Source organism: Desmodus rotundus, chromosome 3 (assembly GCF_022682495.2).
Source record: "Desmodus rotundus isolate HL8 chromosome 3, HLdesRot8A.1, whole genome shotgun sequence".
Taxonomy (NCBI): Eukaryota; Metazoa; Chordata; class Mammalia; order Chiroptera; family Phyllostomidae; genus Desmodus; species Desmodus rotundus.
In genome coordinates, this window is record NC_071389.1 from 68594953 (window position 1) to 68621844 (window position 26892).

Here is a 26892-nt window from a genome sequence, read left to right on the forward strand (position 1 = left end):
AAAGTAATGTTTTTCTCCTTGGTACTTGAAGTATATATATTGTTTGAATATAAAAATGAGAGAATATGTCACTAAAGTAATGGAGAAAAAAAGGATCAATAAATTTAAAAAGTATTTTTCAAAATACAGGTTTCAGAATTGTCAGAAAAGTCACTTAATAATTTCAAAACTGATTTTTTATGAAAAAGGTTTTTTAAAACTTTATTGTGGAAAATTCTAAACATATTCAAAAGTAGAGAGAATAGTGTAAATCCTCCCACCTTTATTATTCAACTTCAATAATTAACAACTCTTGGCCAATTTGATTTCATCTACAAGCGGAAACCCAAAAAACCATAAAATTAACTTCTGGAGGGTGGGCTCCTTGTAGTACAGCTGAGTGTTCTAGGAACCCATCATATCAGTGTACCAGTGGGCACTGTGGTGAGAGGGTGTGTTTGGCTTCAGTGAATGTTTTTTGAAGACTCTTTGAATTCATTTGCCCATTTCATGATGGGTGATTTATGAGCACACTTGCCCACACTGCACTGAGTGTTCAGCAGTTTTTGACCAAAAACGGTATGAACCGCATACCCCACCTTCCCTATTCACCCAGTCTTGCCCCAAGCAACTAATTTTTGTTTCCCTGGATGAAAAAAGTTCTCACAGGAAAATATTTTGCCGATGTGAAACAGGTGAAACAAAAAACAAGCAGCACTTAAAGGCATCAAAATTGACAAGTTCAAAAAATGTTTTGAGCAGTGGAAAAAAATGTCTTAATTGGTGTATTGCATCATATTGAGAGTACTTGGAAGGTGACCGAAGTTTAAACATGTAAGAATAATACACATTTCTTTATAAATAAATTCTGGCATCTTTTTGATAAGTATATTAACCATTTCTTTTATCTAAAAGGGACTACGTTTGAGAATGAAAGGGGATGCTGTTACTAACTAATGAGGATACTAAGGCATAAAACCCAGACAGTCATAGGCAAACTGGGAAGTGTGGTGGTCACTATACCTTTAACCTCACTTCCCTTCCTCCCTCCACATATCACATATTATTTAGAAGCAAATCCTGGATATCATTGTTTCATCAGTAAACATTTCAGTAACTGTCTCTAAAAGATAAGAGTTATTACAATGAGATATCATCTCACACCTGTCAGAATGGCTATCATCAATAAACCAATAAAACAAGTTCTGGCAAGGGTATGAAGAAAAGGAAACCCTCGTGCACTGTTGGTCAGAATGCAAGCTGGTGTAGCCACTGTGGAAAACAGTATGCATTTTCCTTAAAAAATAAAAATTGAACTGCCTTTTGACCCAGTGATCCCACTTCTTGTAATATATCCAAAGAAACCTGAAACGTTAATTTGAAAGAATACATGTACCCCTACAAGTGCCATCAGGAAATGAGTGGATAGAAAAGATGTGGTATATTTACACAATGGAATACTACTGGGCCATTAAAAAAGAAGGAAATCTTAACTTTTGCGGCTGCATGGATGGACCTGGAGATTATTATGCCAAGTGAAATATGCCAGTCAGAGAAAGACAGATACCATCTGACCTCAGTTATATGTGGAATCTCATGAATGAAAGATAAGGATTATTTTTTTAATATAACCACAATATTATTATCACACCTAAAAATGGCAGTAATTCTTTAATATCCTCAACTATCCAGTCATAGTTCAAATTTCCCCAATTGTCACAAAAATATCTATACTTGATTTGTTTCAATCAGGGTGCAGAAATGGTCCATTGAATTTGGTTAATTGTTCTTTTCTTTTAAGATTTGTTATTTATTTATTTTTAGAGATAGGGGAAAGGAGGGAGAAAAAGGAGAGAAACATCAGTGTATGAGAGAAACACGAATCAGTTGCCTCTTGCACACCCACAACTGGGGACCTGGCCTGCAACCCAGGCATGTGCCCTGACTAGGAATCGAACCAGCAATTTTTTGGCCCATAGACCATCATTCAATCCACTGAGCCACACCAGCCAGGGCTGGTTAACTGTTCTTAAGTAAATTTAACACTATAAGTTTCTTCTCCCCTCTTTTTCCTCTAGTGTATTATTTGTTGAGAAATCAGATATTTGTATTTAAAACAATTTACTTTTATTAAGTACAGGTTAAAAGTAGTAGACTGTTGTTCAAACCAACGCCACTCTGTTTTCTTTTTTCTTTTCCTTTTCAATTTTGGGACTATATAGATGCTCTCACATCAAGAGAATCATGCAAAGTGGAAGATTTCTGCTGACTCTCAAAAGACATCTGTTCAGCAACTAAATGAACAGTTAGAGAAGGCAAAATTAGAATTAGAAGAAGCTCAGGATACTGTAAGCAGTTTGCATCAACAAGTCCAAGACAGGAATGAAGTAATTGAAGCTACAAATGAAGCATTACTTATTAAAGTAAGTAAACATATAGAAGCATATACAGCATATGTCAATGTAAGAATATCCAAACCTGTAGAAAATTTTTATAAGATTCATTTGAGCCAAATAGAGGACATTCCTAAAAGCAAAATCTCAACAGACTGAGATAAATGCTTCTCTGAATGACACTTTGCAGTTTCTTTTATGCATTTGGAATTAAGGAGGGAAATTAAGGAAGATTACCTGAGTGTGGAAGAAAGCAAGGCAGGGAAAACTCTATGATTGCATTACAGATAGTTAACAAGATTACATGTTCTCTTAATGGTGGTGATGCTGCCCAGGGATCTAAAAAAGAGGATTACTTGGGGGATCCAAGATGATGATGGAGTAAGTGTAAGCTACACTAACCTCCTCCCAGGACCAATCTGGAATTACAACTAAATTGTAGAGAAATCCTGAGTAACCAACTCTCACTAGCTAGAGCACAGGTGGCAAACACAAGGCACATGAGCTGAATCTGGCCCTCCATCTTGTTTAATCCTGCCTGGCACCTTGTTTCTACCTGGCGGCAGGGCCGAGCTCCTTGCCTCTAGTTAAAGAGTAGTTACATTTACACAGTCCTAAAATTATATTCGGCCCTTTGAAGGCAACCGAGAGGCTGATGTGGCCCCCGGTAAAAATGAGTTTGACACCCCTGAGCTAGAGTGAAGACTTAAAACCACAGAGAGATGGAAGAAACCACTTAACCACAAAAAGACTGGTAAAAGAGTGCAAAGGTGGTGGGAGAGGGTTGGCTGGGTTTCCATGGGTGGCACCTGGAGTTCCGGAGGGATATTTCAGTGGCCAGGGGGTTTCCCATGAGAACTGTGGGGTCTGAACCCCAGTCTGGGTTCTCCAGCCTATAGTACCGGAGCCAGAAAGGAACCCAGATAACATCCTGCTGTGAAAAGCAGCAGAGTTCTATTTGCCAAGGAGAGATTGCCGGAGATGCACAGAGCCTCTTAAAAGGCCAACATACAAAATTTTGTTTGCAGCCATTTACCCCAGGGCCCAGGCAGAGAGAGTGCAGAGTGGACTAGAGGCACTTGACGGGAGTCTGGCGTTAGTGGTGCTGGGGAGAGAGCTGAAGGAACAGCCGCCAGGATCCCTGTACTGAGTCATTCCCCATACAGCAGAAGCCATCTTTCTCAGGCAGAGCACTCCCCTCCAAAGTGGCATCAGCCTGAGAGTAAGTAATACCCCCACCTGCAGAAATTACTCTGCCCTACCCTGTGGAGTTTACAGCCAGGCTGCTGATTGTAGCCTGAGGCTACATTACTGATTAGTTTAACAACTATGGTAGAAAACACAAAGTAGCCAAAATGTGAAGGCAAAGAAACAGACCCCAAATGAAAGAACAAGAGAATTCTCCAGAAGAAGAACTAGATGAATCTGAGGTAAGCAGTTTATCAGATAGAGAGTTTAGAGTAATGATTATAAGGATACTCAACACCATGAAAAAAGACGTAGAAACCTTAAAAAAAAACCAGTCAGAAATAAAGAATGCAATAGCTGGAATAAATAATACACTGGAAGGAATAAACAGTAGGTTAAATGAAGCAGAGGATTGAATGAGTGATTTGGAAGACAAGGCACGAAAAAACACACAGGCAGAGCAGCAAAAAGAAAAAAGAATTTTAAAAAATGACAGCTTAAGAAACATTTGAACAACGTGAAGTATAACAACATCTGCATTATGGGAATACCAGAAGGATAAGAGTGAGAAAGGGATTGAAAACCTATTTGAAGGAATAATGACCAAAAACTTCCCTAATCTGGTAAAGGAAAGAGAAACACAAGTCCAGGAAGCTCAGAGAGTCCCAAACAAGTTGCACCCAAAGAGGACTACACTGAGATGCATCATTATTACTGTATTTTGCTGTGTATAATGCATACCCACGTTTTGTGTGCATTATACGCGGGATTATTATGCCCATGTATAATGTGAATCCTTATTTTTCCCTCAAAAATTTGGGTGAAAAAAGTACGCATTATACCTGGCAAAATACAGAAAAATGACAAGCCAAAAAGAAAAGGAGAGAATCCTAGAAGCTGTAAGAAAAAAGCAGGTGATTACATACAAGGGAATATAAATTAAACTCTCTGATTTCTCAAAAGAAACATTTCAGGCCAGAAGGGAGTGACATGAAATAATCAAGGTAATGAAAAGTAAGGGCCTACAACCGAGGCTACTATACCCAGCAAGTCTATCATTTAAAATTGAAGGAGATGGCCCCGGCTGGTGTGGCTCAGTGGATTGAGCGCCAGACTGTGAAGCAAAGGGTCGCTGGTTCAATTCCCAGTCAGGGCACATTCCTGGGTTGTGGGCCAGGTCCTCAGTGGGGAGCACATGAGAGGCAACCACACATTGATGTTTCCTTCCCTCTCTTTCTCCTCCTTTCCTCCCTAAAAATAAGTAAACTACTTAAAAAAGATAAATAAGTAGAAGGAGAAATAAGGGACTTCCCAGGCAAGAAAAGCTAAAGGAGTTTGTTAACACTAAACCAGTACTGTAACAAATGTTAAACATCTTGCTTTAAGAAGGAAGAGGGGGAGGAGGGAAAGCCTAACAATAAAATGGCACTAAATATGGACCTATCAATAATCACCTTAATAAATGGCTTAAATGCTCCAACCAAAACATAAACAGTAGCAGAAAACCAGACCCATATATATATGCTGCCTCTGGAGACCCATCTCAGATTGAAAGATACAAACTAAAATTAAAGGGATGGAAAAAGGTATTTCACGCAAGTGGAAAAGAAAAAAAGCTGAGGTAGCAGTACTTGTATGTGACAAAATAGACTTTAAAACCAAGGCTATAGTAGGAGACTGAAGGACACTACATAATGATAAAGGGAACAATCCAATAAGAGGATATAACCCTACTAAACATTTATGCATCCAACATAGGAGCACTTAAATATGTGAAGCAAATCTTGATGGACGTAAATGGAGAGATTGACAGAAATATAGTCATAGTTGGGGATTTTAACACCCCATTGACTTCAGTGAGTAGATCTTCCAAACAGAAAATCAACAAGGACACAGCAGCCTTAACTTAGATTAAATGGAATTAATTGATATCTTCAGAGCATTTCATCCCAAAGCAGCAGAATGTACATATGTGTCAAGTGCACGTGGAACATTTTCTAGGATAGACCACATGTTAGGACACAAAACATGTCTCAATAAATTTTAGAAGATTGAAATTATATGAAGTATCTTTTCTGACTACAATGCTATGAAACTAAAAATAAATCACAAGAATACTGAAAGACATGCAAAGACATGGAACATGTTATTACACAATGAATGGGTCAACAAAGAGATCAAGAAAGAAATCAAAAGATACCTTGAAACAAATGAAAATGAGGACAGAACAATCCAAAATCTCTGACACAGGTAAAGCAATAGGAAGAGGGAAGTTCATACCATTACAGGCCTATAGTAAAAAACCCAAACAGACAAACATAAACAAAAAGCTCAAATAATCTAAATTTACCCTTAAAGGAACTTGAAAAAGAACAATAAACAAAACCAAAGTGAGTAGAATGAAGGAAGATGAGATCAAAAATAAATGAGATAGAGTCTTAAAAAATGACACAAAAAGTCAATAAATCCAAGAGCTGGTTCTTTGAAAAGCTAACAAGATTAACAAACCTTTAACCAGACTCTTCAAGAAAAAAAGAGAGGACACGAATGAATACAGTCACAAATGGAAGAGGAGAAATAACAGACACCAAAGAAAAACAATGGGCTGTAAGGAAGTATTATGAACAACTATATACGAACAAATTGGACAACCTGGACCAATGGATAAAATCTTGGAAACATAGAATCTTCCAAAGGTAAGTCAAGAACAATCAGAGAATCTGAATGGGCAGATTACAGCTAGTGAAATTGAAGCAGTAGTCAAAAAATAACAAAACCCTGGACCTGATGGCTTCACAGACGAATTTTACCAAATATTGCAAGAAAAACTAGCACCTCTCCTTCTCAAACTATTTCCAAAAATTCAAGAGGAGAGAAGGCTTCCACACACATTATATGAGGCCAGCATTATTCTAACTCCAAAACCAGATAAAGACACTAAAAAAAAAAAAAAAAAAAAAAAAAAAAAAGACCATTATCACTGATGAATATAGATGCTAAAGTCCTCAACAAAATATTAGCAAACTGAGTACAGCAATGCATCAAAAAGGTACACCATGATCAAGTGGGATTTATTCCAGGAATGCAGGGTTGGTACAACATTCACAAGTCAATAAATGTGATAGACCGCATAAACAAAATGAAGGATAAAAGCCACAAGATCATATCAACAGGCGCAGAAAAAGCATTTGATAAAATCCAGCACCCATTTATGATAAAAACTCTCAGCAAAGTGGGAATAGAGGAAACATATCTAAACATAATAAAGGCCATATATGACAAACTCTCTGCCATCATTATACTCAAAGGGCAAAGACTACAGGCATTCCCATTAGTTGGGAACAAGACAGGGATGTCTGCTTTCACCTCTTATTCTACATAGTACTGGAAATCCTAGCCACAGCAATCAGACAAGAAGACATAAAAGACATCTAAACGGGAAAGAAGTAAAACAGCCTTTATTTGCAGATAACATGCTACTGTATGCAGAGAATCCCAAAGATTCCACCAGCAAACTACTAGAACTGATCAATGAATTCAGCAAAGTAGGATACAAAATTATTATCCAGAAATCAGTTGCATTTTTATATGCCAATAACAAACTAACAGAAAGGGAAATTAAGAAAACAATCCCAATTCACAGTTGCTACAAAAAGAATAAAATACCTAGGAATAAACCTAACCAGGGATGTAAAAGACCTGTAGTCAGATAATTACAAGACACTGAAGAAAGAAATTGAAGAATATACAAATAAGTAGAAGCACATACCATTTTCATGGATAGGAAGAAGTAACATCATTAAAATGTCCATACTACCCAAAGCAATCTATAGATTCAGTGCAGTTCCTATCAAGGTTCCAATGATATATTTCACAGAATTAGAAAAAATACTTCAAAAACTTATATGGGACCACAAAAGGCCCCACATAGCAACAGCAGTCCTGACAAAGAGTAGCAAAGTTGGAGGAATCACATTACCTAATATCAAACTATACTATAAGAACATAGTAATCAAAAAAGCATGGTACTAGCATAAAAACAGACACATAGATCAATGGAACAGAATAGAGAGCCCAGAAATAAACCCACACCTGTATAGTCAATTAATAATCAATGGGAAACAAGCACATACAATGGGCTAAAGATAGTTTATTGAATAAATGTTGTTGGGAATATTGGACAGATACATGCAGAAATGAAACTAGACCACCACCTTATACCACACACAAGAATAAATTCAAAATGGACCAAAGACTTAAATGTTAGATCTAAAACCATAAAAATCATAGAAGGAAACATAGGCAGCAAAATCTCGGACATTGCTTATAGTAATATTTTATTGGATATTTCTCCTCAGGCAAGGGGAACAAAAGAAAAAATAAACAAATGGGGTTCTATCAAACTAAAAAGCTTTTGCGCAGCAAAGAAAAGCATCAACAAAATAAAAAGACAACCTACAGAATGGGAGAACATATTCACCAATAAATCTGATAAGGTTAATATCCAAAATTTATGAAGAACTTACAAAACCCAACACCAAAAGAACAAACAACCCAATTTAAAAATGGGCAAAAGACCTGAATAGACACTTATCCAAAGAGGCTATACAGATGGTCAATAGACATATGAAAAGATGCTCAATATCACTAATCAGAAAAATGTAAATTATACCATAATGAGATATCACCTCAGAACTTAAAAATCTCTAAATATTTCCTGAAATCCTAGCTTTTGCAAACAACATGCTAAACACCTGGCACCAGATTTAGCTGCTGCTTCACTAGTTGCTCCAGTGCCAATAGTATTTCCTGAGGACCAAATTGTAGCTGTTATTGTAGGTTTTCTAAGCTTCATTAATACTTTTTCAGTATTACACTCATAAATTACATTTGCTCTCTCCAAAGCAATCTTTCTTAAGTTGAAATGGCATCTTGTTCTAAGCACCTCTCCCCCATTCATCTGCCCCTACTCACTCCTCCCACAGCCCACCTAGCTCTGCATCCGGCACTCAGGCCACCCAGTTGTTCACACTCCCACCCCCTAGCCCAGGGTTGTCTTATCCCAGTATAGTTTTGATCTGCATTTCCCAGAGAACCATTTTATTTACCTGTTGGCCATTTGTATGTCTTTGGAAAAATGTGTATCTCCTTAGTTCCTCTACCTGTTTTTAAATGAGATTGTTTTTTGCTATTGAGTTGTATAAGTTTTTTTATATTTTGGTAACTAATCCCTTATCAGGTATATGATTTACAAATATTTTCTCCCATTCTGTAGTTTACCTGTTCATTTAAAAATTATTTTTTAATGAACAGCAGTCTGGTTTTTAAAATTTATTTAGTTTTATTTTAGAGAGAGAGGGGAAGCGGGGGAAGAGAGTCCCTTTAACATTTCATATAATGATGGCTTGGTGATGATTAACTCCTTTGCCTTTAGCTTATCTGGAAAGCACTTTATCTGCCCTTCCAGTCTAAATGATAGCTTTTGAGTTCTTCTTTCACCCATTAGTTGTTCTGTTGTTTGTTGCTTAACCTTCACATGACTGCAGTTTTCCAGTTTTCTTCTTAAAATTGATTTCTAACTTTATACCATTGTGGTTGGAAGATGTTTGATATGAGTTCAGTTTTTAAAAAATATATTATCTTTTTTTGACCTAACGTATTATCTGTCCTGGAGAATGTTCTATCGTGTGCTTGAGAACAATGTGTATATTTCTGTGATGGATGAAATGTTCTGTAAATGTCTGTTAAGTCCATTTGATCAAATGTGTAGTTCAAGCCCAGTGTTTCCTTATTGGTTTTCTGTCTTCATGATTTATCCATCAGTGAACGTGGGATATTGAAGTACCCTGCCGTTATTATATTGCAGTCTATTTGTCCCTTCAGGTTTGTTAATATTTGCTTTATATATTGAGGTGCTCCTATGTTTTTTAGGTACCTAAATATTTACAAATGTTAAATCCTCTCATTAGATTTACATTTTATCATTTTATAATGGCGTTCATTGTCTTGTTTTTTATTCTGATAAAAGTATAAAAACACCAGTTTCTTTTGGCTTCCATTTACATGGAGGGTATTTTTATATCTCTTCACTTTAAGTCTTTGTGTGTCCTTAAGACTGAAGTCTCTCTAGGCAGTATATAGTTGAGTCTTATTTTTTAAATCCATTCTTTTTCTCTCATTTGATTGGAGAATTTAGTCTATCTATATTTAAAGTAATTATTGATGGGAACCTACTACTTCCATTTTGTTAATCGTGTTCTAGCTGTTGTTAGTTCTGTTGTTCCTTTCTTCTTCTTTTGCTCTTTCTTTGTGATTTGATGATTCCTTTCTCTCTCTCTCTCGCTCTTATTTTTGTATTTACTGTAGGTTTTTCTTTTGTGGATACCATGAGGATTACCCACAGTATTTTACAAGTCTGTGTTAAGCTGATAAGAACTTAACCACAAACACATATTAAAGCTTTACATTTTTCTCTTGCCTCCTCAATTTTTGTTTTTTAGATGGAAAGTTGAGAGTTTGGGGATGGTTGCAGTAGCCTTGAGGTTTAAGAAGGAGTAGGATTTAAGGTGTATGAGGACGAAAGGGAAGATTTTGTCTGATTTCTATAGCACTCCCATTCTTTCTCCCCTGGAGGAAGGAGCATTTGGAGTGATGGAAGGAAGTAAGCTTTACGCAGGGTCAGAGGCAAACAGTAGCCAAACTTCATGTTATGTGTTAGTGATAGCTAGGTCAGCCATAGCACAAAGTCTTTTTTTTTTTTTTTTAAGATTTTATGTATTTATCTTTAGAGAGAGGGGAAGGGAGAGAGAACGAGAGGGAGAGAAACATTGATGTGTGAGAGAAACATTGATCAGTTGCCTCTTGCATGCCCCCAACAGGAGACCTGGCCTGCAACCCAGGCATGAACCCTGAGTGGGCAATGAACCAGCAACCTTTCGGTTTGTGGGATGATGCTCAACCCACTGAGACACACCAGTCAAGGCCTGAATTTTACATTTTTTATGTCATTTGTATCCATTAACAAACTATTGTAGCTGTAGTTATTTTAATACTTTTGTCTTTTAACCTTCATCCTAGAATTATAAGTCATTTACCTACTACCATTACATTAGAATATTATTAAAGTTAACTATATATTTAACTTTATCAGTGAGATTTATAGTTTCATGTGTCTTCTTGCTAACAAATAGCGTCCTTTCAGTTCAGCTTGAAGAAGTCATTTTAACATTTCCTGTAAGGCCAGTCTAGTAGAGATGGATTTCTTCAGCTTTTGTTTATTTAGAAAACTCTCCTTTTCAGTTATGAAAGGCAACTTTGCTGGGAATAGTGTTCTTTCTTGGAATTTTTTTTTTCTTTTAGCATTTTCAATATATCATGCCTTCCTTTCTGGCATGTAAAGTTTCTCTGATTGTATAAGTGGGGTTCCCTTGTATGTAACAAGTTGTTTTTCTCTTGCGGCTTTTAGGTTCTCTCCTTGTCTTCAATTTTTGAGAATTACATTATAATGTGTCTCAGTGTGGGTCACTTTGTATTCATTATATTTCAAACTTTATGGGCTTCCTGGATCTGCATGTCTGTTTCTTTCCTCAAATTAGGGAAGTTTTCATCCATTCTTTCTTTGCTTTTTAAAAATTATATTTTATTGATTACGCTGTTACAGTTGTCCCAATTTCTCCTCCTTTGCCTTCTTCTACTCAGCACCCCCACACCCTCAAGAAATCTTCACAGCTTTCTTCATGTCCTTTGGTCATGCAGATAAGTTCTTTGGCTACTCCATTTCATACACTGTACTTCACATCCCCATGGCTATTCTGTAACTACCAATTTGTACTTCTTCATTCCCTTGCTTCTTCACCATTCCTCCACACTACCCTCCCATCTGGCATCCATCAAAACACTCTCCATATCCATGATTCTGTTCCTGTTCTTGTTTGCTAAGTTTGTTTTTTAGATTCATTTATTGATAGATGTGTATTTATTGGCATTTTACTGTTCATAGTTTTGATCTTCTTCGTCTTACATAAGTCCCTTTAACATTCCAGATAATAATGGTTTGTTGGAGATGAACTCCTTTAGGTTTTTGTTTGTTTGTTTGGGAAACTCTTTGTCTGCACCTCAACTCTGAATGATATCTTTGCTGGGGAGAGCAATGTTAGCTGTAAGTCTCCACTTTTCATGACTTTGAATATTTCTTGTCAATCTCTTCTAGCCTGCAAAGTTTCTTTTGAGAAAACAGCTGACAGTCTTATGGAAACTCCCCTGTAGGGAATTAACTGCTTTTTTCTTGCTGCTTTTAATATTCTCTCCTTATCTTTAATCTTGGGTAATGGAATTATGATGTGCCTTGAAGTGGACATCTTTGTATCCATCTTGTTTGGGACTCTCTGTGCTTCCTGGAATTGCATGTCTATTTCTTTCACCAAATTAGGGAAGTTTTCTTTTCTCTTTTTTCTTTAATACAAAGTTTTATTTATTTTTATTTTTTAAAGACTTATTTATTTACTTTTAGAGAGAGGGAGAGAAGTATCAGTGTGTGAGAGATATATCAATTGGCTGCCTCTCTCTATCAGTTGCCTTTCGCATGCCCCCACCTGGGGACCAGGCCTGTAACCTAGTCATGTGCCCTGACTGGGAATCAAACCAGTGACCTTTTGGTTCACACACTGGTGCTCAATCCACTGAGCCACAGCAGCCAGGATAATGAAGTTTTCTTTCATTATTTTTTCAAACACATTTCCAATTTCTTACTGTTCCTCTTCTCCTTCTGGCACACCTGTCATGCAAATGTTGGAATGCTTAAAGTTGTCCCAGAGGCTCCTTACACTGTCCATGTTTTTTTGGATTCTTTTTTCTTCTTGTTCTGATTGCTTGTTTTTTGCTCCCTTATGTTTCAATCATTGATTTTATTCTTGACTTCATTCACCCTACTGTTGTTTTTCTGTGTGTATGTGTGTGTGTATGTGTTTAGAGAGGATGCAGGGAAGGAGAAGGGGAGAGAGAAACATAAACGTGTGGTTGCCTCTCATGCACCCCTTACTGTGGACCTGGCCCACAACCCAGGCCTGTGCCCTGTTGGGAATCAAACCAGCAACCCTTTGGTTTGCAGGCCTGTGCTCAATCCACTGAGCTACACCAGCCAGGGCTGTTTCCCTATATATTGTTCTTTATTTCAATTAATGTGTCCTTTGTTTTTGACTGGATGTTTTTATGCTACTGAGGTCCTCACTAAGTTCCTTGAGCATCGTTATAAACAGTATTTTGAACTCTTCATCTGACAGAATGCTTATCTCCATTTTGTGTAGTTCTTTTTCTGGAGTTGCGATGTTTTTTATTTGGGCCATGTTTCTTTGTCTCCTCATTTTAGCAGCCTCCCTGTTTGTTTCTATGTATTAGCTAGAGTTGCTGTGACTCCCTGTCTTGGTAGAGTGGCCTAATGTAGTAGGTGTCCTGTAGGGTCCATTGGCACAGTCTCCCATATCACCCATGCTGTGTACTCGAGGGTCACCGTTCGTGTGGGCTGAGTACACCCTCCCCTTGTGGTTGAGCCTTGATTGCTGTTGGCAGGTCAGTGGTAGGGGTTTACCCAGGCCAGTCAGCCACAAGGACTGGCTATGAGCACTGAACACCAATCTCTACCCTCCATGAGGATCGACTGTGCAGGGGCAGGGTCGTAGCGTTCCACGGTGGTCCATAAATGTCCACTGGCTACGCATGCTCTGAGGTTTCCCTGATGGTGCATTCGTAGGTCAGTCCCCACTTGTGTTTTCCCTGGGGCAACTCTGCATGAGCTGCAAAGCAATCTGCAAATGGCTGCTAGTTGTGCTGGGCTGGGAGGTTCCCAGGAGAAGCCAAGCAGTGAACCTAGATTAGCTGTGACTACTGTTGGGCCTGGAGCCATTTAGCAAAAGGTATAGGGGCTGGGGGCTTACCGAGGCCTGCTGTTGCTTGTTTGAGAAGATTTAGGAAGTTATGAAGCATGAGCCAAGACCAGCCATTCATATGGAAAAGACACTGTTAACAGTTTGGTTGGGCCCATAAATTGGGTGGGCTGGAGGTTCAGGGGATCTCCAAAGCAGGGCAAACAGTGTTAGCCAGGTTGATGGAATCTTAGATATGGCACCCATCTGCTGGGTTTGTGGCTCTGTGGTGAGAAGGTTCAGAAAAGAAACACTGGCTTCTGCCTGCCTTTCTTCTGGGAGAAAGGTGTCCCCTGTGTCTTGCCTTGATGCCACACTTCAGTTCTTCCCCCTATGCCACTGGTGCCTTTCAAGCTGCTACCCCGGTGCTGGAACTTACCAGGAGTGAGTCTGATTAGGTCCGTGTGTGGGTTCTTTAAGAGGAACTGCTTGGGGCTCCAGAAGTTTTTTCCACTGACTAAATCCCTGCTGGTTTTTGTAGCCAGGAGATATGGGTACTTATCTTCCTGGCACTGGAACCCTGGGTTAGGTTTCCTAGCATGGGGCTGGGACTCCTCACTCCTGAGATATTCCTCCCAAATTTTCATCTACCACATGTGGATATGGGATCAGTATGTTCCACATCTGTGCCCCTCCTACCAGTCTGGATGGATGTGGTTTCTTTAATCCATAGTTGTCAGACTTCTGTTCAACTCAATTTCTAACAGTGCAGAGTGATGGTTTTCCTATAGTTTAGTTGTAATCTCAATGTGGTTATGTGAGGAGACCTAAATTTCTCTCTTGACTGGGAAGTCCTCCATTTATTTGAATAAGCTTAGTGCCTGCCTTTTCCTCTCCTCTCCTTTAGGATCCTTGTAATTTGTATGTTCATTTGCCTGATGGTTCCCATTAGTTCCTTAAGCTAACTTCACTTTTTTATTCTTTTTTATTTTTGCTTCTTTGATTGGTTGAATTCCACTGCCTTCTTTTTGAGTTCACTGCTCCTTTCTTCTACTTGATTTTGTCTTTTGTTGAACTTTCCTACTGAATTGTTCAGTTCAATTTTTGTATTCTTTACTCTCTGATTTCTGTTTGGTATTTTTTGTCTCTTTGAAATTATCAATATGTTCATTATTCTCACTTTGGTACGCCTCTTTATGATGGTTATTTGAACTCATTGTCAAGTAAATCACCTCTTTAGGTGTTTCTTAGGTATTTTCTACCAGGTGTTTCATTAGGATATGTTTCTGGAGTATTAGCTTATTCTTTTGTTTGGAGCACATTCTTCTGTTTCTTCATTTTTCTTGACTCTCTGTGTTGGTTACTGTGCATTAGTTAAAACAGCTACTTTCCCTAGTCTTAATAGAGTGGTCTCATGCAGGAGATGTATTTTATCATTCAGCCTGGCCCGAGCTTCTTTTGTCTTTTAAACCTTTGTGATTGTCCAAACAGCATTCTTTGCTGTTAGTGGCTCTCAGTAGCTAAGGATGTGCTAAGACCTGTCAGTATCTGGAAGAGGAAGATCCTCCATCCAGGCTGACTGGAAGCTGGGCTCTCAGGCAGCATTTGGAAAAGTATGTCGTCAGGGGTCTTCCAGGGAGAAACTTGGATACGGGCCTTTTGCCTGCTTCGTCAGCACTGGGCCTATGTATATAGCTACAAGGGATTGCTCCTGTGTCCATTAAGAGCTGCTGCTTTATTTGCTATATTCTGTTGGACTCATGAATGCATGAGTTGGCTGTCAGAGCCATACAATCCAAGGGTCTGTCCCAGGGGCAGCAGCTTCAAAACCTGGGGCACCAGACATGTATACAAGCTCCTTCCAAGGAGATACTGGCAATTTGAAGCAGACTCAAGGGAGAAGACAGAGGATGTGTCCATCAGCTTCCCCCATCTCTGGAAAGGATCACAGTCTGACCCTCAGGCAACAGCCTTTGAAGTATAAAAATGGGCTCCTTTCAGGGAATGACTGGGAGATGGCTTTTTTTGCCTGCTGCTTTGCTGAGTCCTTTGGGTATAACCATGGTCCATTCTTGCAAGCCTGGTAACTGTTTCTTTGTTTGCTATAGTCTTACGGATGCAAGCCCTTTTGGCTTTCAGAGCCAGGTGTTTTGAGGGCCGTCCCTTAGGTGGGAGTCTTAAAAGTTGGAGCGCTAGATTTGAGGTCCAAACCCTTTACTCTTCAGGGAGAACCTGGGAGTCTGGTGGTCAGTGCCATTGTACGGCTTTATGATGGGCATGGGGTTTATAGCTCCTTGTGTAGTTGTAGATTTGGCGTGTCACGGGAGGAGCTTCCTATGTTGCCATCTTGGGCTTGAACTTTTACAAATACAGACTTAATCGTAATGTTTACTTTAGAGGGTTTTATAATTGATATCTTTAAAAAGTAGGAGCATTTTTCAAAATCACTAAAGTTCCTTTAAAAATCATAAAGTAGGAAATGCAAGATTGTATTAAAATTTTTTTTACTGGACTTGAGTATGTATGTCTTTTTTCAAATAGCCCATTGCTACTTATTTACCCCTGCTGATAATGGCAGTTTATTCTGGAATTTGAAATTAATATTAGATTAATGTATAGAGATAAAAATTTTAATATTAGTTGAAAATTGCCAATATGTATGTTTAACATGGTCAGTCAAGACCTTAAAATAAAGAACAATCCCATTGTTAGTTATAAAAATAAATGATTTTATACCAAAATGGAAGTTACTGAAAAACCAAAAATCTCAGTCAAATAATACCTTAGAATATTTCTAGTTACTAAGCTGAGCACTAAATTTCTTATATAACATACTTTGATATGCACAGTACCAGAGGAAAGCTGAGTAGACAAAATCTAAAAGTATGTTTTGGTTGAACACTCTGCTTTTATTGAAACATTAACATACCTAGTATTCTGGGGATTTATAACATTTATACAGAATTATAAAACTTCACTGTGAAAAATTGGCTAAAATTTGAAAGATTCTGTGTTGGGTGTTTCTTGTTACAGTAGTTATCTCTGCCTATTTGTTAGATATTATCAGTGAAATAAATACAATTGTATTGCCCTTATCTATTATTCAGAAGTTTTTAAGTTAAACTACTTTGAAAATTACCAAAATAGCGGCAATTATAAAATGAACTATACATATAGAGCTCGTAGACCATGTACCATGATTAGCTAATATTCCAGTCAGAAAATAGAATTTCTTTGTTTTCTGACACTAGCTCTCAAAGTCAATGTGAATTGGCTCTAAATCTAGACTGAAAAGGAGTTTAAGAGAATAAGAGAGAAAGAAATAAGAAAAACTAATAGAAGAGCAGAAGCTGGCATAACTGTAACAATTAGAAGTAGCTATAAATAATGGAAAGCATTTCCATTAATAGCAACATTAAATACAGAGAACAGAAACAGAGGTGAGAGAGAGGAGAATAACAGTATTTGAAGCAATTGATCTTTCCATCTCACTTCCTTTAGTACCCTAACAAATGGCTAGTATTTGAGTGCAACTGGAGCCAGAGCAAAGCTAAGACCATTTTCTGAGAGCCCTAAAGATATCATTATATTATGGTATGCTACAATAATGATTACAACAGTGACCTTCTGTGAGTCTTAAGAAAAAAGTTGAATGATGTTTAATGTATTCAGTATAGTACATTTTATTATAAAAGTTAGATGTTAAACTGTAAGTTAAATGGAATCCTACTTTCTGAGATACTACATTTCTCAATTGTAGCTGGATAACGCACGAGTTTAAAAACAAAACAAAACTCCCTGCATTCACTGGCCAGTGTGGCTCAGTTGGTTAGCTGTCATCGCCGGTTCGATTCCCAGTTACGAAGTTCGATTCCTGAGTTGCAGGTCTAGTCCCAGCTGGGTGTGTGCAAGAGGAAGCTAATCATTTTTTCCCTCTCACATTGATGTTTCTCTCCCTCTCTCTTGCCTTCTCTTCCCCTCTCTCCAAAATTAATGAGCATGTCCTCTGGTGAAGATAAAAGAAAAAACTCTCCACATAACCCTTATATATACCAACTCTATAGCTACTTCATTAATTTTAATTATAAGTGTGAATACAAGACTTACTACAAAAAAAAGGCTGTCTAACCACTTATAAAGTTAATCTAGGTAAAGTGATACAAAGACATCAAAGAACTGAAATATACGTTAAACTTTCATTTTGTAGTGTACACTGTGATTATGACAGTTACGAACAGTATTTTTAGGAAAATAGTGTATCAGATTAAAAGTAGCTGATTTAGAAATTTATTTCTTATGGATACTCATAAGAAGAGAATGTATTTGAACTGGAGACCACTACATATATTATTGAATTTTTAAAATTAAAATGTCTTAACTTTCTTAGGCAGTATGATTTTTTAATGTATGCAGTCTCATTCTTAGGATCCCCTAATTGGACCAGAAGACCCAAATGAAGGATAAAAAAATAAAAAAAATGAAAAGTTCATTTAATAAGGATTGATTTATTAAATATTATTAATCATTTCATTAAAGACTTTTCTTTGAAAAATGTCTAGCATACTAAAGCTTTCTTGTAATGAGGACATATAAAGCAGAGTAGTAGCTAATATACATTTATTTCCTAATAGAAATTCTGAAGAGAGTTGTTTTTTTGTGTGTGTATGTATGTTAGAAGAACAAAAGATAGTGTATCTTTACACTTTTGTAGAGAAATTTTTAGGTGCAAGATTTAAGTCTGGACTAGAAAATGATACTGCCATTAACACCAAGAAGAAAAAAATTCTTTAAGGGAAATCTGGTTTTTTTATGGAATTACTTAGGATAGTTTAAACATACTTCAAGTGAAATTATGTAATTGTCCAAAAGTGAAGGGTTGAAAAGAGCTGGGAAAACCCAGATAAGTTGTTATAAAAGGCATTACTGTACTGGGAGGAAGGTTGACTTAGATGACTGATAAGAGTCTGTGATTTTCTAAGTAATTCACTTAACAAAGTGTATTGAGCATCTACTGTGTACCAATTTTTCTACAGGAATCAGAATTAACCAGATTACAAGCCAAAATTTCTAGACATGAAAAGGCAGAAGACATCAAATTTCTACCAGCCCCATTTTCATCTCCAGTAGCAATTATTCCTGGCATTCAAGATCCAAAATTTGCTAAATATGCTCACACAGCTTTTTTCAAGTGTAGAAAACTGCGTCGCTCTATCAGTGCCAGTGACCTTAGTTTTAAAACTCGTGATGAAGATCTTTCTGAAGAATTACTACAGGACTTAAAAAAAATGCAATTAGAACAACCTTCAACATTAGAAGAAAGCCAGAAGGATCTGACTTACACCCAGTCAGACTCATTTAAACCTCTCACATATGACCTGGAAGATGACAGCTCTGAGAATAATGACTTCAGTACTCTTAGTGGAATGCTAAGATACATAAACAAAGAAGTGAGACTATTTAAAAAGTCTTCTATGCAAACAGGTGCTGGTTTAACTCAGGTATGTATTTCATACATTGGAAGTTATAATAATTTGTCTCTACTGAATGTCATTTTATTGTAGAAAATTCATATATTTAAATGAAGCATGCCATTAGGTGATGTAAAATATTGTAAGTACAAAAAGCAGGGAATGCTTTTAACAACAGACAAGTAGAATTGAAAATTTAGCTTTGAAAAAGTAACTTTTGTTAAAATAGCCTTTAATCAAATATCTTTGATTAAATATAATCTCTATGTTTCATTAAAGAACTGATTCTTCCTCATGTTAGGAAAGTATTTTTAACTCTAGAATATTAAAAAATGTCTTTGGAGCTTGAAAATTAGATTGTTTCGAGACTTCCTGAAAACCATTCTAGTAAAAATTAAAATAACTTGTGTTTTGTTCATAAACTTCCACAGTGGCTCAGAATATCTCATTCACATGAATTATCTATTCCCTTTATTCTTTGAGCATATCAGCCTGTATAGGCAACTTTATTGCTACTACATTCAACATTGTGTATAAGCATTTAATCTATAGTTTGCATATGGAAATAAAGAATCTCTTCCAGGTAATTTAGCTTTTTTTAAGTGCTTATTTTCCTCATTTTCAAACAAATTAAAATAGGTTTAGTGGCCTAATCAATTTAAAAAGTGGTTTTAGAGTGGATCCAAGACAAAAACTTTTGGAGTTTCTTTTTATTTCTTCATATTCATTCCTTACATTAAAAAGAGCTTAATCTACTACTTATAAGTAGAAAACTATATAAATGTAATAATATTGTGGGTAAAACAAAATTTGCACATTATGAAATTGTGGTATAATAATTAAGACAATCTTCTATAAAAGCCTGATAAAATGTTTTTATCTAGCCTTTAATATTACAGTTGTGTTTATTGTATATCATTTATTTAGCCATTTAATTACTTTATAATTTATTGAGTATCTATTTGTATAATCAGGCACTGGGATTATAGAAATAAAAAAAAATGACCAAGAACCTATCCAAACAGAACTTAAATTTTAGTGGAGAGACTATCAATAGACAAGTAAATAGGCATATGTTCCAAAGCCAGGTGAGAAAATAAGTGTTATGAAGCAAAGTTAGTAAGAAGATACAGTGTGACAGGGGTACTATTTTAGATAAAGTGGTCAGGAAAGACCTCTTAAGAAGGCGACATTTGATCAGAGTCCTGAAGGAAGTAAGGAAGTCACTAACTATGTCGGTATCTAGAGGAAGAGCATTGGAGGAAAGGGAACAACGGGTACTAAAATGCTGAGGTGGTAGCCTGCCTGGCATGGTCAAAAAACAGCAAGGATGTGTGTGGCTGGTTTGGTGTAAACAAGAGGGAAAATAGTAAGAGATATGGTAAAACATAATGTTGGGGGGTGTCCTAGGGGTCTTGTAGTTCCTGAAAGATGTTTGGATTTTATTCAAAGTGTGTTGGGAAGCCATTGGAGAGTTCTTCTTAGGGATGTGACATGAAGATCTATTTTTTAAAGGATCAATCTGGCTGCTTTATGACGAATGGATGATAAAGGGACAAAAGCAGAGACCATGTAGGAGGCTACTTGTAATAATCCAGGCAGGAGATGATTTTGAATAGGCAGGAAGATAGATGTAGAACTGTGGAGAATGGTTCAATTTCTGGATATGTTTTGAAGGTAGAGCCAACAGGATTTGATGTAGGTTTGGAGTGAAATAGAAGTCAAGAAAGACTACACAGATTTTGGCCAGAGTAACTGAGCATTTGCTGATTGGCTGAGATGGGGAATACTAGGAGATGAGCAGATTTGAAGGCAAAGAGAGAATCAAGAATTTGATTTTATTAGATATATTAAATTTGAGATTTCTATTAGATGTCCAAGTGGAGATGACAAATGAGAGAGATTAGTATGAGACTGAAGTTATAATTTTTTAAAAGATTTTTAAATTTTATTTTTAGAGAAATGGGAAGGGAAGGAGAAAGAGAGGGAAACATCAGTGTGTGGTTGCCTCTCTTGTGTCCCCAACTGGGGACCTGCCCTACAACCGAGGCATGTGCCCTGACTGCAAATTGAACCAGGGATCCTTTGATTCTCAGGCCCATGTTCAATTCACTGAGCTATACCAGTCAGGGCTGAAGTTATAATTTTTTGGTTTTTTTTCATTAAATTTATTGGAGTGACACTAATAAAATTAGATAGGTTTCAAGTGTACAATTCTGTAATACATCATCTGAATATTGCATTGTGTGTTCACCACTCAAAGGCGTATCTCCTTTTATCATTATGTAGTAGACCCCCTTTACCCTTTACTAGGTCCCCTGCTCTGCTTTCCTTCTGGTAACCACCATACTGTTGTCTGTGTCTGACTTTTTGTCTGTTTGGATTGTGTGTTCATTTGTTGCTTTCAGTTTCATATCCTACATGTGAATGAAATCATACGGTTTTTGACTTTTTCTATGTGACTTATTTTGTTTAGCATGATACTCATGTTGTCACAAATGGCAGTAGGTCATCTTTTTTATGGTTGAGTAGTATTCCATTGCATATATGTACCACATCTTCTTTATCCAATCACCTATTGAAAGACACTTGAGTTGTTACCATGTCTTGGCCACCATGAGTAATGCTGCACTGAACATAGGGGTATATATTTCTATATGAATAAATGTTTTCAACTTTTTCGAGAAGATACGCAGAAGAGGGGTTGATGGGTCTTATGGTAATTCTATTCTTAATTTTTTGAGAAACCTCTATACTGTTTTACATAGTGGTTGTACCACTTTACATTCCCACCAGCGATGAATGAGGGTTCCTTTTTCTCCACAACTTTTCCAACACTTGTTATTACTTGTCTTGTTGATAACAGCCTTTCTAACAGGTGTGAGGTAGTACTTCATTGTAGTTTGATTTGCAATACCCTAATAGCTAGTGTAGTTGAACATCTTTTCATTTATCTGTTGGCCATTTGTGAGTCTTTCTCGTAGAAGTGTCTGTTCAGATCCTCTGCCCATTTTTTAAATGGATTTTTTGTTCTTGTTGTTGAGTCGTATGAGTTCTTTATATATTTTGGATAACCCTTAATCAGAAATGTCGTTTGCAAATATCTCCCATTTGGTTGGTTCCTTTTTTGTTTTGCTGATGGTTTCTTTTGCTGTGTAGAAGCTTCTTGGTTTGATACAGTCCCATTCATTTATTTTTATTTTACTTCTGTTGCCTTTGAGGTCAAATTCGTAAAATCCTCTCTAAGATCAACTTCCATAAGTTTAGTACCTGTTTTTCTTCTATGTAATTTATTGTTTCAGGCCTCGTATTTAGCTGTTTGATCCATTTTGAGGTAATTTTTACATATGGTGACAAAATGCAGTCTGATTTTATTCTTTTGCATGTGGCTTTCCAATTTTCCTAGCACCACTTATTGAAGAAGCTTTCTTTTCTGCACTGTATGTTTTTGGTTCCTTTATCAAAAATTATTTGCCTGTGCACATGTGGGCTCTCGCTCAATTCTCTTCCATTGTTCTCTGTCTGTTTTCTGCCAGTATCGTACTGTTTTGATTACTGTTGTTAAATTTTGAAGTCAAGGAGAGTGATTCCTTAGGCTTTGTTCTATTTTTCAGGATTGCTTGGACTGTTCAGGGTCTTTTGTGGTTCCATACACACCTGAGGATTTTTTGTTCTATTTCTTTTAAGAATGCCATTAGGATTTTGATGGAGATTGCATTAAATCTGTATTTTGCTTTGGGTAGTATGACCATTTTAACTCTGTTGTTTCTTCCAATCTGTCAACACAAAATACCTTTCCATTTCTTTGTGTCTTCTTCACTTTCTTTTAATTATGCCTTGTAATTTTCAGTATATAGGTCTTCACATCCTTTGTTAAGTTTATCCCTAGGTGTTTCATTTTATTTTTGTTGCAATTGCAAAAAAAATTTTTTTTTTCATTTCTTTCTCTGAAATTTTATTGTTCATATATGGGAACTCAGTGGATTTTTGTACATTTCTTTTGTATCCTGCAACTTTACTGTATATGTTTATTGTTTCTAATAGTTTTTTGGTTGGTAAGGTTTTCTGTATAAAGAACCATGTCACCTGAAAAAGTGATAATTTTATTCATTCCAAATTTGGATGCATTTTATTTCTTTCTCTTGCCTGATTGCTCTGGCTAGGACTTCCAGGACTATGCTAAATAACAGTGGTGAGAGTGAGCATTCTTGTTTTGTTCCCGATCTTAGAGGCAAAGTTTTCAGTTTTTCACCATTGATTATGATATTAGCTGAGGGTTTGTCATATGTAGCCTTTATTTTGTTGAGGTACTTTTCTTCTAAACCTATTTTATCTAGTGTTTTAATCATAAATGGATGTTGTATCTTGTCAAATGCTTTTTCTGCATTTATTGATATGATGTATGATTTTATCTTTTATTTTGTTAATATGGTGTATCTCATTGATTGGTTTACATATATATTGAACCATCCTGTGTCCCTGGAATGAACCCCACTTGATTGTGATGTGTATTATCTTTTTAATGTGTTGTTGTGTTTGATTTGCCAGTATTTTGTTTAGGATTTTTGCATCTGTATTCATGAGAGATATCAGTGTGTAGTTTTCTTTTCTGTGGGTTTTCCTTGCCAGTTTTGGGTTCAGGGTAATGTTCACCTCATATAAAATATGTTAGGAAGTGTTGCCTCTTGAATTTATTGGAAGAGTTTGGGAAGGATAGATATTAAATCTTGATTGCTTTTATAGAATTTACTAGTGAAGCCATCTGATCCTGGACTTTTACTTTTGGGGAGGTTTTTGATAATTGTTCCAATTTTCCTACTGTTGGTTGGTCCATTTAAATGTTCCAGTTCTTTGTGATTCATTCTAGGAAGGTTATATATTTCTAAGAACTTGTCCATTTCTTCTAGGTTGTTGAATTAGATGGCATATAGTCTTTCATAGTGTTCATATATTATCCTTTGTATTTCTCTGGTGTCCATCGTAACTTCTCTTTTATTTCAGATTTTGAGTCTTTTGTCTCTTTAGTGAGTGTAGCCAGAGATTTGTCAATTTCATTAATCTTTTCAAAGAACCAGCTGTCTACTGCATTAATTTTTAATGTGTTTTTGTTCTGTATTTCATTGAATTAATTCTGCTCTAATTTTATTATTTCATTTCTTCTGACTTGGGCTGCATTTGTTGTATTTTTTTGTTCTTTAAGAGGTATTGTTAGGTTATTTGGGATTTTCTTGTTTCTTTCTTTCTTTTCTTTTTTTTTTTTGAGGGTATTCTTCTTCTTCTTACTTTTCTATTGAGATAATACAGGTGCAGAAAAGAGAAATAACTTACCCAATATTACAGTTAATAAGGGGCAAAGCCAGGAATTGAACCCAGGGGTTCTTTTTTTAAATTTTTTAAAAATATATTTTACTGATTATGCTATTACAATTATTCTATATTTTTCTCCACTTTATGCCCCTCTGCCCTGCATCGCCCCTCCCACCAGCATTCCCCCACCTTAGTTCATGTCCATGAGTCGTACATATAAGTTCTTTGGCTTCTACATTTCCTATACTATTCTTAACTTCCCCCTGTCTGTTTTATACTGACCATTTATGCTTCTTATTCCCTGTACCTTTTCCCCCATTCTCCCCACTCCCTCTCCCCTCTGATAACCCTCTATGTGATCTCCATTTCTGTGATTCTGTTCCTGTCCTAGTTGTTTGACTAGTTTGTTTTTGTTTTTAGGTTCAGTTGTTAATAATTGTGAATTTGTTGTCGTTTTACTATTCATATTTTTGATCTACTTTTTCTCAGATAAGTCCCTTTAACATTTCATATAATAACTTGGTGGTGATGAACTCCTTTAATTTTACCTTGTCTGGGAAGCATTTTATCTTCCCTTCCATTCTAAATGATAGCTTTTCTGGGTAGAGTAATCTTGGATGTAGGTCCTTTCCTTTCATGACTTTGAATACTTCTTTCCAGCCCCTTCTTGTTTGCAAGGTTTCTTTTGAGAAGTCAGCTGACAGTCTTATGGGATCTCCTTTGTAGGTAACTGTCTCCTTTTCTCTTGCTACTTTTAAGATTTTCTCCTTATCTTTATTTTTAAAATATTTTGAATTGATTATGCTATTACCGTTTTCCCAATTTTCTCCCTCTATCCCCCCTCCTCTCTGCTCCCCCCAACCCTCCAGCGTTCCCCCCTGGTTCATGTCCATGGGTTGTACATATGAGTTCTTTGAGTCCTCTGTTTCCCATAGCATTTTTGTCTCTCCCTATCTACCTTATGCTTACTACCCATGCTGCTTCTCCTTGTACCCTTCCCCCACCATTCCTCCATTCCTCCTCCCCACTGAAATGTCCGTTTCTCTGATTCTGTTCCTGTTCTGGTTGTTTGCTTAATTTTTGTTTTCATTGTTTTTCTTTTCCTTTAGGTTCGTTTGTTGATAATTGTGAGTTTGTTGTCATTTTACTGTTCATAGTTTTGATCTTTTTCTTAGATAAGTCTCTTTAACATTTCATATAATAAGGGCTTGGTGATGATGAACTCCTTTAACTTGACCTTATCTGGGAAGCACTTTATCTGCCCTTCCATTTTAAATGAAAGCTTTTCTGGATAGAGTAACCTTGGATGTAGGTCCTTGCCTTTCATGACTGTGAATACTTCTTTCCAGCCCCTTCTTTCCTTCAAGGTTTCTTTTGAGAAATCAGCTGATAGTCTAATGGGAACTCCTTTGTAGGTAATTCTCTCCTTTCCTCGTGCTGCCTTTAGGATTCTCTCTTTATATTTAATCTTGGATAACTTAATGATGATGTGTCTTGGTGTGTGCTTCCTTGGGTCCAACTTCTTTGGGACTCTCTGAGCGTCCTGGACTTCCTGGAAGTCTATTTCCTTTGCCAGATTAGGGAAGTTCTCCTTCACTATTTGTTCAAATAAGTTTTCGATTTCTTGCTCTTCCTCTTCTCCTTCTGGCACCCCTATGATTCGGATGTTGGAACGTTTAAACTTATCCTGGAGGTTCCTAAGCCTCTCCTCCTTTTTTTGAATTCTTGTTTCTTTTTTTTTTTTTTTTTGAATTCTTGTTTCTTGATTCTGTTCTGAGTGAATGTTTCTTTCTTCCTTTTGCTCCAAACCATTGATTTGAGTCCTGGTTTCCTTCCTGTCACTGTTGGTGCCCTGTAAATTTTCCTTTATTTCCCTTTTCATAGCCTTCATTTTTTCCCTCTAATTTGCAACCATGTTCAACCAATTCTGTGAGCTTCCCTATTACCAGTGTTTTGAACTGTGCATCTGATAGGCTGTCTCTTCATCACTTAGTTGTATCTTTTCTGGAGTTTTGATCTGTTCTTTCATTTGGGCCTTTTTTTTTTTTTTTTTTTTTTTTGCCTCAGGGCACCTGTTCTGTAGTAAGGGGCATAGCCTTAGGTGTTCACCAGGGCGGTGCAACCCACGTCGTTGCACTCTGATGCTGTATGTGGGGATGGGGTCCAAGAGGGAACAGTACTGCCTGCTCTGCTCTCTGCTGGCTTTCAGTCACTAACCCTGCTACCCATAATCAAATTGGGCCTTTCTGGTGGTGATTCCCGAGTGGGTGGGTTTGTATATGTTCTAGGACACTGTAATTCTCTCCAACGAACTCTCCTGTGAGACTGGGAGTTTCTCCTGCCTCCTCAACCCTCACAGGTTTTTTCATTCAAAGGTTTTGAGGCTGTATTTCCCTGAACTGGAACCCTGGGTTGCGCATTCTGTCTCGCTCCCCAGTTGTTTCTCCGGGTTTATCTGCACATCAGTGTGGGACTGCCCACTCTTGTCAGCCCCCACCTTGCCCACCCAGGTCCTCTGGCCACTTCCTTGCCATGAGTCCTCTCCACCCGGCTGCATGTCTCCGTCCCTCCTACAGGTCTGGATGAATGTTTTTTCTTTAACTCCTTGGTTGTCGAACTTCTGTACAGTTTGATTTTCTGTCAGTTCTGGTTGGTTTTTGTTTTTAAATTTGTTGTTGTCCTCCCTTTGGTTGTGCAAGG

At 37.0% G+C, this 26892-nt stretch overlaps 1 protein-coding gene across 1 annotated transcript in view; it reads left to right on the plus strand.

The window, feature by feature from the left end:
• The window catches only part of CCDC18 (coiled-coil domain containing 18), a 111181-nt gene that overhangs the window by 77810 nt on the left and 6479 nt on the right, over positions 1 to 26892 (plus strand). Inside the window, exons 28-29 of the mRNA XM_045199515.2 lie at positions 2202 to 2402; positions 18451 to 18915. Coding sequence (XP_045055450.2) covers positions 2202 to 2402; positions 18451 to 18915 — 666 coding nt within the window. The remainder of the gene's footprint in view (positions 1 to 2201; positions 2403 to 18450; positions 18916 to 26892) is intronic.